The following is a 14,002-nucleotide window of genomic DNA, read 5'->3' as shown; positions in this document are numbered from 1 at the left end:
GGGCAATAAGGAGCTGAGAACCTTGAAACTGTCCAGTGACCTTGGCAGCATGGGATCAACGTTATTGGCTGCATGCCTTGTCCGTGCCCAGTGCTTTACCACCCCCTTCCACAGCCCAGAGGTGGAGATCACTGTCCCCACTTTGGCCATAAGGGGAACAACTCCACATCCTGCCTGAGAGCACACACAATAAACTATCAGAGATGGAGCTCAAGGATACACATCTTTTGATTCCAAGTGTCATTCTTGGGCTCAGCCTGTTTTAATCATTAAATGAATATTTGTTGAGCATCTAATTGTGCCCTACGTGGTGTTGGACGGGTCATGCATGACCTTGATGTGGAAGGTGACAGAGAAGCCCCCTTGGGTATGAGTAATGACACTTCCATAAGCACCAGGCAACCCAATACAGGGAGGGGCAGGTGGGGTTGAAGAGACCTGTCCAAAGGCCTCTTAGTCTTCTGGGATCTTACTTAGACCTAGATACTAAGTGGAAGTGCGTCGTAAATTGTAAAGCACTATGTATTAAGTAGACTTCATTCTACCAGGATAGTTACCATAGACATAATAATTAACCTGGATAAAGGTCATTCAGACTAAAGAGTCAATGGAACAATCTTTTAAAAAAAAATTAAATTTATTAGGGTAACATTGGTTAATAACATTTTTAGATGTAAGATTCCATAATATATCATCTGTATATTGCATGTAGGCTCACCCTGCCCCAAAGTATATTTACATTCCATTACATATATTTCCCCCCTTTACCCTTTTCATCCTTCCCCACTTCTACCCCCTACCCCCCTGGTAACCACCATACTGTTGTCTGTTTCCATAAGTTTGTTCGTTTGTTGCTGTTTTATATCCCACATGAGTGAAATCATGTGGTTCTTGTCCTTTTCCATCTGACTTATTTCACTTAGCATGATACTCTCAAGATTCACCCATGCTGCCACAATGGCAGTATCTCATCATTTTTCACGGCTGAGTAGTATTTCATTGTACGTATGTGCCACATCTTTATCCAATCATCCATTGGAGGGCACTTTAGTTATTTCCATGTCTTGGCCACCGTGACTAATGCTGCAATGAACACAGGGGCGCATACATCTTTGGGAATAAATGTTTTCAAATTTTGGGGGTAGATACCCAGATGAGGGATTACTGGGTCATATGGTAGCTCGCTTCTTAATTTTTTGAGGAACCTCAATAGTGTTTTCCATAGAGGCTGCATCAGTTTACATTCCCATTAGACAGTGGACAAGGATTCCTTTTTCTCCACATTCTCTCCAATATATTTCTCGTCTTATTGATGATAGCCATTCTAACAGGTGTGAGCTCGTTGTGGTTTTGATTTGCATTTCCCTTGTAACTAGTGAAGGTGAGCATCTTTTCATATATCTGTTGGCCATCTATATGTCTTCTTGGGGAAAGTGTCTATTCAGGTCCCCTGCCCATTTTTTAATTCGATTGTTTGTTTTTGTTGTTGAGTTGTATGCGTGCGTTTTTTCTCATTAAACTTTGTTATTTTAATGGGTCTCAAAATTCTGTGACGGATTTTTGGTCATGTTGTTTCCATTAAAAAGTACTGATTTTAAAAACGAATAACTTAAAAACTGCCACACACACAAAAGAGCCAAATGCTCCACAAAACACTCTCCTTTCCTTCTGAAGGTCTTACAATGCATTGTGATCATTAACCAGTCTTTTACTATTAAACTTAACTGGCCAATTGAGACACCGTTCTGAGACCGTTCCTCCACCACTAAGACTGGGGTGGCAGGTGTTGGGAATAATATTCATTTAGCCTTCTGAGCTTTCTGGGCAGACCTGGTGACTTTGCCAGCTCCAGCTGCCTTCTTGTCCACTGCTTTGACGACACCCCCAGCAACGGTCTGTCTGACGTCACGAACAGCGAAACAGCCCAGAGAAGGGTAGTCAGAGAAGCTCTCAACATGCATGGGCTTCCCAGGAATCATATCAACAATGGCAGCATCACCAGATTTCAAAAACTTCCAGTTTTGTAGACATCCTGGAGGGGCAGACGCAGGGGCTTGTCAGTTGGACAAGTTGGTGGCAGGATGCAATCCAGAGCTTCAAGCAGGGTGGTTCCTCGGCATTGCCATCATGACGGGTGACCTTCCATCTCTCGAACCGAGGCATGTTAGCACTTGGCTCCAGCATGTGGTCACCATTCCAACCAGAAATTGGCACAAACGCTACTGTGTCAGGGTTGTAGCCAATTTTCTTAATGTAGGTGCTGACTTCTTTAACAATTTCCTGGTATCTATTCTGGCTGCAGGGCGGCTCGGTGGAATCCATTTTGTTAACACCAACACTCAGCTGTTTCACACCCAGCATGTAAGCCAGAAGGTCATGCTCATGGGTCTGTCCATTCTTGGAGATGCTTGCTTCACATTCACCAACACCAGCAGCAACAATCAGGACAGCACAGTCAGCCCGAGATGTGCTGATACTCATGTTTTTGATGACGTCTCTGTGCCCTGGGGCATCAGTGATGGTCACATAATACTTGCTGGTCTCAAATTTCCACAGGGAGATATCAATGGTGATACCTCGCTCCTGTTCAGCTTCCAGTTTATCCAAGACCCAGGCATACTTGAAGGAGCCCTTCCCCATCTCAGCAGCATCCTTCTCAAATTTCTCGATGGTTCTTTTGTCGATCCCACCACATTTGTAGATCAGATGGCCAGTAGTGGCAGACTTGCCGGAATCTACGTGTCCAATGACAACAATGTTTATGTCTTTTCCTTCCCCATCTTGGGTTTGAGTTAACAGTGGTTTTCATGACATCTGTGTTCTGGCGGCAAACCCATTGCGAAAAAACTGGATGTTTTGTGTGTGTTTTTTGTTTTGTTTTGTTTTTTATACATTTTAGTCCCTTATTGGCGATATCATTACAAATATCTTTTCCTATTTGGTTGGTTGCCTTTTTGTTTTGTTGATGGTTTCTTTTGCTGTGCAGAAGCTTTTTAGTTTGATGTAACCCCAATCATATATTTTTGCTTTTACTTCTCTGGCCTTTGGGGTCAAGTTCACAAAAAACCCTCTGAGACCAAGGTCCATACATTTAGTACCTATATGTTCTATGCATCCATTGTTTCAATTCTTATATTTAAGCCTTTAACTCATGTTGTTAATTTTGTATGTGGTGTCAGCAGTCTAGGTTCATTCTTTTGCATGTGGCTTTCCAGTTTTCCCAGATGCTTTCCTTTTCTCCATTGTATGTTTTTGGCTCCGTGTCACTTCTGTTCTGTTAGTCTGTTTGTCTATTTGGAGCAATCTTATTCTACACCTGGTCCTTGAACTTGTCCAAGCCTACAAATCACTTTCTCCAGTTACTCCCACATAATGTGCTCTCAGAGCAAACAAAGTTGCTGATGATGTCAGGTGGGGATTAACAATGCAGAGAGCCACACGGGGGCCAGCCCTCCATCAAACACAGACCATTAGCTATTCTTCCTCACCCAGAGAGAAAAATCTATGAGGAAGTTCCTGATCTTGTACAGCTTAGCCTCAGACGAAGATAAAAGGTGTTTGAGGAAGCAGGAAATGAAGGAATCAAATAACAATCCTTCTTTGGGAGTAGTTTGTGTAGCTCTATTGTTTAACTTTGCCCTGAAATTATCAACACTAAATTTTATGAAGTAATTTTGAATAAAGACATCTTACGGAAAAAGTGAATGGCCCAAGAAGTTTATTTTCTTAAATATAATACTTACAATATGACAATAAAACATCAATTTAGCAACCCCTCCCCAATTTTTCTATCACTTTAGTATTTGACAATTAAGACCCCACAGGAGGTTGAAATGACTTGCTACGTAGTTCCTCTATAACATGGTGAAGTCGAATCAAATCCCAGGGCTTGTAGCTAAATAATACATGGCTTCCCGCCTCTGGTTGGCTGAGAACAATCATTCCATTGACAGCCTTGCACGGCGGATGTCAAAGACAAGACTGATACAGAAGGTGGTGTCGGCCATCGGCCACGGGACCTGCAGCTACTCCTCGGCTGTCCCATCCAGGATGTTTTTAAAGGAGAATGGAGAAAACTTGTACCCAGCCCCGACGTAGAACTTGTTCTGGAACTCCACCCTGTTGTTGGGGCAAGAAAAGGGGGGTTAAACACCCACCTCTAGGGGGTACCCAGAGGCAGGCAGCTGGAGCTAGGAAGCATTTGTCAAACCAAGTGCAGAGTCAGGAAGGCGTGGGGGGAGGAACCCAGGCTGATGCTGCCACAGGGAACCTCTGAGGCTTTTATAACCTTCTCTCTTACACCTTTCCTACCCTCCCCCCCACCAGGCCTCTGCTGGTGGCCTCACAGACCAGCATAGCCACCCCACCCCCAGCACCCTCGCTTTGAACCACTGTCTGATGAGCTAGTGAGCAGAGCACTTAGCAGGTTACACGTGCTTTTTCGTTTTCATCCTGATGCTCAACTGCATAACAATCAGAATCTTAGTTTATATTTCTATAACTTACAGAACAGATATCACGTAAGATCATTTATGTTTATAATGTTGCAGAGTTCACTTCCTAAGGACACGGGCAAAAATGATGCTATAACCTTAGGCAGGGGACGCTGTGATTCTCAACTCAGTAGTGAAGTATAAAAACATTTTTTACGAACAGCAGGTACAGAGGGAGGCGAAAGCTGAAGACGGGCTACATTCCGGAAAAATCTGTGAATGTCAAGGGGGCCTTCTCCCTGGCAGGCACCCTCCTTCAATTTCCACTTTCTGAGAATTTGGAAGCCTGGACTATGGGTGTTAACTCCTGCACTCGGCAACAAAGGCCAAAGGTCCCAGACTCAGCCGGCCTTCCGTGCGCCCAATTCAGATCTGTCACCTTACCAACATTTGCAGGTATCCCTTATTCTAAAGCCAATTGTAATAGAACAAGTGGAAATGTAAAGGAGAAGGAGTAAATGAGAACTAGCATTTCTCACAGGGTAGCCATGATATATGCATACACATATGATATCATTGAATAGTTCACCTACAGGTGCCTAAACTAAGGTTCCGGAAAGGCATGTCAGTGGCTAATGCTACACAACAGGTCAGGACTTGGACCCAGTCGGCTGGCCTGACAGCCCCACTTCCACCCTAGAGCCCTCGGAGGTCCTGCAGCCCGGCCGTCCTCACCAGTGCAGCCGCAGGGCATGCAGGAAAGCAGAGAGCCCCTCCATGATCAGCAGGATGGCTACTGTCAGAACAGCAAACACAGCAAAAATGATAAAGACCCCGATGAGTCCTCCCCAGCCTCGCAGGCGGAGGCCGATGTTCATCACCATGGTCCAGAGCACTTCGGACAGTTCTGCAAGAGGCAAGAGCAACATCACGGTATTATGTGGCAAATGCAGGCTATTCCTAAGAAAGAAGAGCTGGAAAGAACCCAGAGAAGGCACTGCTACAAGCACATGCTCCGAGCTCGGCACCACGGCTGGAGGCTCACTCACCTGCATGGGCCAGGCTGAGGGCCCAGAGCCGGAGGTAAGAGGCTGTGTTCGAAATGCAGCCCAGGCAATACTCGATCGTGTGGATGGCCTGATGCACGAATATGTCTCCAAAGTTGAACTGAAAGAGGAAACTTTTTGTTCTATTTCATTAAGTACTTTCTACATACAAAGTAGTATAAATAATATGTAGATGAGTAAGACATGGGCTTTGCTGTTAAGATATTTCCAGGTGAACTAGAGGAAAATAAATATTACTGTACGTGTAGAAAGAGAATTAGCAGCACCAAGTAGGATGTGGTGTGTGTGCAGTAACATGTCCCAGAAGTTGTTGAAAAAGGCTCATGAGATTTGTGCTGGGCCATGAAGGATGGGGAGGCATCCGGAAGTCAAAGAAAAACAAGACCATTCCTGGTAAAGAGAAGGACTCTAGTAAGGCGGGTAGGTGGGAATATCACAGAGGAAAGTTTTGGGGAAAAACAATTTGGCTGGAACTGGGAGGCTGTGTAGGTGACCAGTAAGAGAGTGCAGGTGTTGAAGTTTCAGGAAAGACCAACGCAGGACAGAGCCGAGAAAATGACCCGGAATCACTGAGCAGCCATAAAAAGGGTCTGAATAGAACGTGGCAGGGAAAGATAAGGAAATATTTGGGGGAAGATTAATATGGAAGCAAAATGGACCATTAAAGGACAGCCTATAAGCAAAAAGTCGGGTTGTGGATTAGCTTAGGGATCCTGGGTATGAGAGGAGGAGAAATGGAGCGAAGACAGGGATGATGCCCACTGTTTCCTCCATGCACTCTGATGCTGTGGGGGACACAGAATGACTGGCGCCTTCTCTGCCCTCAAGTAGCTCACTGTCTACCAGGGAGAATATGCAGACAGACAGACACCACACAACAGTATGGGAAGTGCCCTCAGTGAGAATGCAGCGGCATTGTGGGAACACAGAGAAGGACCCTTTACCCAGAAGGGGCCAGGGTCACACAGGGCTCTGAGATTCCTGAGTCTGAGTAGTGAAAAGAGTTGCATTGACAAAAATGGATAAATTGGGAAAGGAGATGAGCAGTTAATTGTCAGATGTGTCACGTTCCAGGTGACAGCTGCCCATACAAGCAGGATCTCTCAGCACACAATAGTAGAGGCAGAACAAGCCCAGAAGAAAAGTCTAGGCTGGAAATGGACACCTGGGACCTCCCCTGTGGGAGGAGGGACAGTGGGAGCGAGGAGGACTGAGAAGATCAATAAGGAAAAGATCGTTGGAAGAAGAGCTCTCACTCAGCCTTGGGGAACATCTTCATTCAGAGATAGGAGGAACCACCTGGCTGCAGTCAAGGATGGAGAGGTATCTAGGGAGGAATGGGGGTATGGTCAACCATGTCAGTTGCTATAGAAAAGACAAAAATCAATGCCTCTCAATTTGGCAATGAAAACCACTAGGAGGAATGGAAGGCTGGGGATGCGCAGAGATGGACAGGGTGGGTAGAGAGAGTCAAGGAAAAGGAAGAATGTGTAGTGAAGAATTAACCCTACCCAAAGAGAGGTTCAGCTTTGTCCTGGCCCCGAGGGCCACCTCCAAGTCCGTATACTTTCACAAGTGAAAGAAATGCTTTTGTTATTTTTGGTGAGTTCTTGGGATCACTTCTGGCCGTTTATTTGGGGGTAGGTCACACCAGAAAGACCAACCAAGTGGTTAGAATTGGACTTGGAGACACATGCTCTCAGCCCCATCTCCAGGAAAGAAAGGGCGACGGAGACCACCTGGGTGGCACTAGATCAACCATGCCTGCGTAATGAGGCCCCAATAAAACATCGGGCAGTGAGCTTCCGGGCTGGCCACCTGCGCACGCATTACCACACGTCAGTGCTGGGAGAAGAACGCACCCCTGAGAACACAGAAGCTTCGCTTTGGAGTCCTCCCAGTGGATTCCCCGTGTGCCTCTTCCTCTGGCTGGTTCTGATGTGTGTGCTTTTGCTACAACAAAACTAAGCATTGCCCTTTCCTGAGTTCCATGAGTGGGTTTATAAATGATTGAACCCAAGGCAGTCTGAGGGGACCCTGAACTTGTAACTGGCTGGTCTGAAGGGAGGGTGGTCCTGGGGAGCCCCAAACTTGTGGCTAGTGTCAGAAGTCTTGGGTAGACTTGGCAGTCTGGGCACTGTCCTTACCCTTGAGTTCGGTTAACTCTTGGTGAGGAGAGAAGTGGGAGAGGACTTCTAGGGGGAGGTAGAGTCAAGCCTGTATTCACCTTGCAATGGGAGACCCATGCATGACCATGGTGGGGGGGGGGGGGGGGGGTTGGGGGGGGCGGGGGAAGGAGCCTACAAATGGAACCTGACATTACCCAAACAGGGGCAGCCGGGTTATGGTGGTGTTGGCCGGTGAACAGGGACTGGATACATGTCGAGGGCATGAGAAGATTATAGAAGCTGTACTGGACAGGCTGGGCCTGGTGAGTCTGAAGATGTGTGGGTTGGAGTCTAAAACATTCCAGCAAGTCTAACAAACTTAGTAATATCAATAGCCACCAATATGGGTTATTCTCCTTACCTGGAATCTTGTAGGAACAGTTGTTCAAAATCCAGATTGTTTTTCTCATTAGGTCTAATGACCATCCATTCATTCAAATGATTATTTTTTTTAGTAATTAACATCACAAATGGAGCTACTCTTAGCATCCCTCAGGCCTCACAGAACCCTGTCCCCACTGCAGAATAAGAATAGAGCTCCAGTGATAACCCCCAGCCAGTTCAGGACTGTGAGCAGCCAGCTGCCTTCGGGCTGGGAAAATGTGGCACATTCCTGAGTGGGGAGTGGCAGGGAGGGAGGAGGAAACAAAACAATTCCTGAATCCACAGAGAGCAGATAGTCTTACAAAGGTTAACTAATGAAGAAAGTTGTGACAGAGCACGGTGGAGGCAAGAGGCGAAGGAGGCTGTGCACACTTGGGTCCGGAAGGGGACTGGGAAAAAAATGATCCACTTTTTGCTTCAATATCTAGGGTGACATTTGGACTCTGCTCTCACGGTTTGAGGGTCCCTGATGGGAAAGCTGACTTTTGGGGCCCAGTGCTGAGCCAAGGAGGTCTCAGTACCATCGGTGGCCTCTGATGTCACTAGATCTGAAGGCTGACGTTCACCTCACGCTCACAGATGTAGCAGCACCTGGGCTAAAATATTACAACACTCCTAGATTGGTTGGTAAGTAGCTGTTGTTCTGATCCTGTAGGCATCCGCTGCCCTAGGAACTCCCCAGTTTCCTGTGACTCAGCAATTACAGGGCTGCCACCAGCAGGGTCCTCTTGACCCAACCAGCGCTACTGCCCAAGTTCATTCTGATCGGCTGGTGCCCACGCCCAAATGGCTCTTCAATACTTGACCACCGCCCCTGACCAGGTCCGCTTCTAGAATCTGTACAAACTGGGAAGTCTTTGTAGGGTGTCGAGTCCCAAATACCTCTTCTTCGTAGTCCTCTTGGGCCCTGCGGGCATCTGCTCTCCTGGGAGGGCTCGAGTTGTCACCTTCAATGTCTTCAGCAGCGTGTTCTTGAATTATGGATGCCTGCAGCTGTCAGCAAGCAAGGAAATGAAGTGCTCGATTCATCCTTAGAATCAGAATCACAACAATTCTATACAAAACACAGGCTCTCGTGAAATATTAGCTACGTCCCAGCCACTGTTCTAAACCCTCTCTACGTTATCTCATTTAGCCTTCATAACAATCTTTTTACACGAGCAGAGTCACCACCCCATTTTACAGAGAGGTAAACTACAGCACAGAAAGGTTAATAAATGTGCCCAGGATCCCAGCCGGTAAGGCTGGTTAGCAGCAGAGCCAGGATTCAAACCCAGGCAGGGATTCCAGAGCATGTGCTTTTCTCCATGGCGCCAGAAGATGCCAAATGGGTCAGTCTTTAGAGTAAACCAACGCACACACCAGAGTGCCTTTTTTATTTATACTTATATGCACACAGTCATAAAACCATCAGTGACATACTTAGCCTTGTGATCGAAACATGCAGATTTCTATGGGAAAAATTAGGTATTAATGACTGCTATGATCTGAATGTTGGTGTTTCCCTCCAAAATTCCTATGTTGAAATCCTAACCTCCAAAGATGATAGTTTTAGAAGGTGGGGCCTTTGGAAGGTGATTAGGACATGAGGGTGGAGCCCTCAGGAATGGGATTCGTGCCCTTATAAAAGACACCCCAGAGAGCATCCTCACCCCTTCCTCTATGTGAGGACACAAAGAGAAGGTGCCTTCTCACCATGAACCAGGAAGGGGCCTTACCCAGAAGGTGAATGTGCTGGAGCCTTGACCTTGGGCTTCCCAGCCTCCAGGACTGTAAGCAGTGAATTTCTGTTGTTTATACGCCACCCAGTCTGTGGTACTTGTTATAGCAGCCCAAACAGACTAAGACAATCACTTTTCCAACACAAATATACTTTTCTAAATAAAAACATCACTTTATAAAAATAGCTAAGAAAAAAATCCAAGGAGGGGGGAGCGGGGGGACAAAAATCAAGGTGTAGTGACCATTCAGTTTGGCCTGGTTTTATCCCTGAGTTTCAATCAACTATTTCTTCCCAGTCGCTGTGAAACTTAGTGTCCCATGCTGAAAATTGTTCCTAGAATGATTTCACGGGAGGAGTGTTGCAAATTAGGCATGAAAGTATCAGTGCTTTTTTCTCTTCCATGAGTCTGCACCTAGTATTTGCAGGCCCCTGGGCAAAGGTCACAATGGAAGTCCATGTGTCATATGTTTAAATACTGAAAAGTTATAAATTAAGCCAACATATTCCTAAGTAAAATATGTTCTAGCCTCATAAGAACTTGAAAGGCCAGGTTCAAATTCAGAGTCCCAGGAGAGCTGGCCTGCGCGATGACACGCCACTTTCCTTCTCAACTCTGGTGCCCTCCCACAGCTGGAGGGCCGGTGTGCACATGTGTGGATACTACCCCCACACTGTCCATGCTCACCTACACTCTCCACAAACTGCTGCCCAGTGGCCACACCAGGATCTAGCTGTGCCAGTGCTGTGGTTGGACCTTTGTAGAGCCCAGAAGTGGGCTTGAGTCCATATGAACAGGAATTCCGGGGTACCAGGTACCGACGGGGCTCTGGGTTCATGGTTCCCTGCCCCCTGGTGAGGAATGTGACTTAAGCTAACATTACTTTAACATTCCGTCAACTGAAGGGAGAAAATATCACAGAAAAAAGAAAAGATAGTTTCTCCACTTCCATCTCTAACTCTATCTAGCCTTTTCTAGTCCTATGCTGGAATTGGTTAAAATAAACATGAATAGTTTGGTAAAAGCATGATACTGGACTTTGTGAATGTTAGTGACTCTTCACCTCAGTCAAAATACACTTTGTAGTCAGCCCCTTTAGCTAACATCTCATGCTGTTTGACCTGGGTGCTGTCTGAAATAAAATAATCAATTTTAAATTAGTTACTTGCAACTCTCTAAAGACACAGGTGCCAAAGGACGTGCACAGGAAGTTTACAGAAGCACTATTTGTAATTACCAAAATTGGAAACAAGCCAAATAACTATCAGTATCTGAATGGTAACTAAATTGTGGTACATTCATGCAAGGGAGTATTATATAGCAATCACACACACACACACACACACACACACACACACACACACACACACACACACAAGCAAAGTTTGCAAGACGTAAGATTTAAACCTGCTTGGCCTTAATAGAACATTATTCTGGAAAAGTCAAACTCTATAGAAGAGAACATATCTGGGGAAGTCCAGTTACCTACCTTGCCACTGTCTTTCAGGCTTGGTCCACGCAGCATGCTCTCTCAACCCCAGACTTCTATTTCCAAGGAACCCACATGCCTACCCACAGTGAGTGAGCTGAAAGGAATGACTCTTACCTGAGATTTCCGATGATTGGCTCTAAGAATAAATGGCTTAATCAGAAGCATCCACGGTACAGAAATCAAAGCCATAACAACAAAGAAACTTTGGACTTCTTGCTGCAAGACCAGAATGGTAAGATCCTATCACTTTAAGGTGATCACACAGCATACTTTATATGATAAAAACGCTAAGTGTGAGTCATTTCAGTTGCATTTTGTTTTATTTTTTAATATTTTTTATTGATTTCAGAGAGGAAAGGAGAGGGAGAGATAGAAACATATATGATAAGAGAGAATAATCAATCAGCTGCCTCCTGCATGCCTTCTACTGGTGATGGAGTCCATGACCTGGGCATGTGCCCTGACTGGAAATTGAACCCTGACCTTCTGGTTCATAGGTCAAAACTCAACCACTGAGCCATACCAGCCAGGCCCATTTGTCTATTCTAAACCAGGCTTTCCCCCTCGTGTTGTACAAGCAACTGGAGATTTATATTATCTGTTGCTCTTCTTCGATAGTCAAGAACGACAGTAAGACAGCCAGGACAGTGCTGAGAAGGGGCTGTATTTATCAACCTACAATGTCTCTCCCAGCTGCTTGAACCCAAAATGAGGTTATGGAAATGTCAAACTGTGTCAAGATAATTCATCTTCATACTAGGGCTTGGGAAAACCAGTCAACCCCAACGATGTTTTTAATGAGAAAAAGCTGGAAAAGCCATGCTCACTGCATATTCCAGACTAAGTGAGGGCTTCAGTCTTCATGAAAAGGGCTATTAGCACGTGATCTGTTTGGTGAATTTCAGTCCTTTGCCTGAAAGTGAAGACTTGCTTGGAAAATCCAAGTAAATTTTCATTTAGACTCAGGCAATGAGTAAATTAACCTTCCAAATACATTCATTTAATGCTAACAGCTAGGGGTGGTTCAAGGTTACCATTGACGTATAACAAAAAGATAGGATACCACCAGAGAGCTTTCAGAGGTATACGTCTTCTCTGGTTATTATCGAAAACAGTCTCTTATTTTTTCATTTAAAAAAAAAAAAAGCCCCATCACAAGGCATTTTTTCCTTCTTATTTGCTGCTTCTGAAGGGAAGGAGAAAACAAGTAGGAATCAAACTCGTGAGGACGCGCAGGGCCATGGGAGGAGCCTGACTTTCACCAGGGCTCCAGGATGAGACTCACTGTTGGGACAGGTGCACCCCAGGGTCCCCTGGCTTTGGGAAACTCGCCCTAGAACTTGACCTATATCCGTGGGCCTTCCTTTAGTGAAAACTCGACCTTCAAGCAATATTATCAGGTTAATCGCTGGGAGAAGCCAGAGGAAGAGATCTATTTGTGTTACCAAAGAATGACTCACGGAGTGCTATTTATATCCAGCTCCCATGGAACATTTATAGTGTTTAAAAATAAAATATCAAGTTGAGAGTGAAGCTGAAATAAATGGAAGGAATCAGAGTGGCAAAGAAGTCCGACCGTTGGGCAGTGCTGTCCACAGAGGAAGAGCACAGAGGAAAACAAGAGATAAAACCCAAACGAGCCAGCGGAAGCCCCCCGGAGAGCCTGACATGCGAACAGAGGGACTCCTCTTCCTGATCCTATTTCCATTTTCTTTCTTGTAAATCTTAGCTGGAGTTTATTTTTATTTTATTTTTTAAAGTATATTCTTGTTGATTTCATAGAGGAAGGGAGAAGGAGAGAGACATAGAAACATTAATGATGAGAGAGAATCATTGATCAGCTTCCCCTGCATGCCCTCTACTGAGGATCGAGCCCGCAACCCGGGCATGTGCCCTTGACCGGAATCGAACCCGGGATCCTTCAGTCTGCAGGCCAATGCTCTAGCCACTGAGCAAAACTGGTTAGGGCAAGATAGCTCAGTCTTGCAAATAACTAGTCTCTGTGGTACTCAAGAGTATGAGAGAGATCTACCATAATTAGGTGCATAAAAGAAGAAAAAGCCCATAATACCTGATGTTTGTACAGGGGTGCATTCGAGGGGTCGTTATAGTTAAACATAAACATGTTGATGAAGTGGATGAGGATGCTGGGGGCCTTCTGGGACATGTGGACATCGTAGTAGCACCATTTGAAAATGATCATGAAAACCAGGTATCCAAACAGGCACAGCATAAAAATCATCTCCGGAATAAATTGCAGAAGGATGTTGAGCGTTTTTCTGAAGTATCTAGGGGGACACACACACAGAACATTGAGAAAAAATATCAGTAATTATTTTTCCCAAAGCATAAAATGTTAACTGCATTAACTCCCCTGGGAAGCAGCAATCATGCACGGATGGAAAGGAAAGTGCGTTTGCACAAAAGATTTGGAAAGAAGCAAAGTCTAGAGGTCAACTCTGAAGCAAAGATTGAGCCCCCACAGTCAGTTGGTGATTTGGCCAAAGCTTCAAATGCAGGCCCAACTCATGTCAAAACATTGAAAACACACGGGTATATGGGGGTGACTTGAGAGCTTTCCTCCTAAGAATGCCTTAAGATAGGGGGGCAAAGTAGGGCCCTCAGGTTTTGTTTTGTTTTTTAAAATGTATTTCTTTATTGATTTCAGAGAGGAAGGGAGGAAAGAGATAGAAACATCAATGATGAGAGAGATGAGAGAGAATCATTGATCGGCTGC

General features: G+C 45.3%; 1 protein-coding gene and 1 pseudogene across 3 annotated transcripts in view; both read right to left on the bottom strand.

Annotated features, from left to right (window-relative positions):
* Positions 1-813: 813 nt before the first annotated feature.
* On the bottom strand, positions 814-3,578 carry LOC307108252 (putative elongation factor 1-alpha-like 3; annotated as a pseudogene). Its single transcript has one exon. The product of its transcript is annotated as a putative elongation factor 1-alpha-like 3 (transcript).
* Positions 3,579-3,701: 123 nt separating this feature from the next.
* ATP6V0A4 (ATPase H+ transporting V0 subunit a4) overlaps positions 3,702-14,002 on the bottom strand; it is a 38,261-nt gene continuing 27,960 nt past the window's right edge. For both annotated transcript variants that reach the window (XM_079786070.1, XM_079786071.1), the window contains exons 16-21: positions 13,337-13,553; positions 11,380-11,481; positions 8,935-9,045; positions 5,483-5,600; positions 5,169-5,340; positions 3,702-4,119 (exon numbers count right to left, since the gene is read on the bottom strand). In XM_079786070.1, coding sequence (XP_079642196.1) covers positions 4,026-4,119; positions 5,169-5,340; positions 5,483-5,600; positions 8,935-9,045; positions 11,380-11,481; positions 13,337-13,553 — 814 coding nt within the window. In that variant the 3' untranslated portion in view covers positions 3,702-4,025. The remainder of the gene's footprint in view (positions 4,120-5,168; positions 5,341-5,482; positions 5,601-8,934; positions 9,046-11,379; positions 11,482-13,336; positions 13,554-14,002) is intronic.

Source organism: Cnephaeus nilssonii (assembly GCF_951640355.1).
Source record: "Cnephaeus nilssonii genome assembly, chromosome: 12".
NCBI lineage: Eukaryota > Metazoa > Chordata > Mammalia > Chiroptera > Vespertilionidae > Cnephaeus > Cnephaeus nilssonii.
Note: the sequence above shows the minus strand (reverse complement) of the source record. Positions and strands in the feature narration are given on the sequence as shown.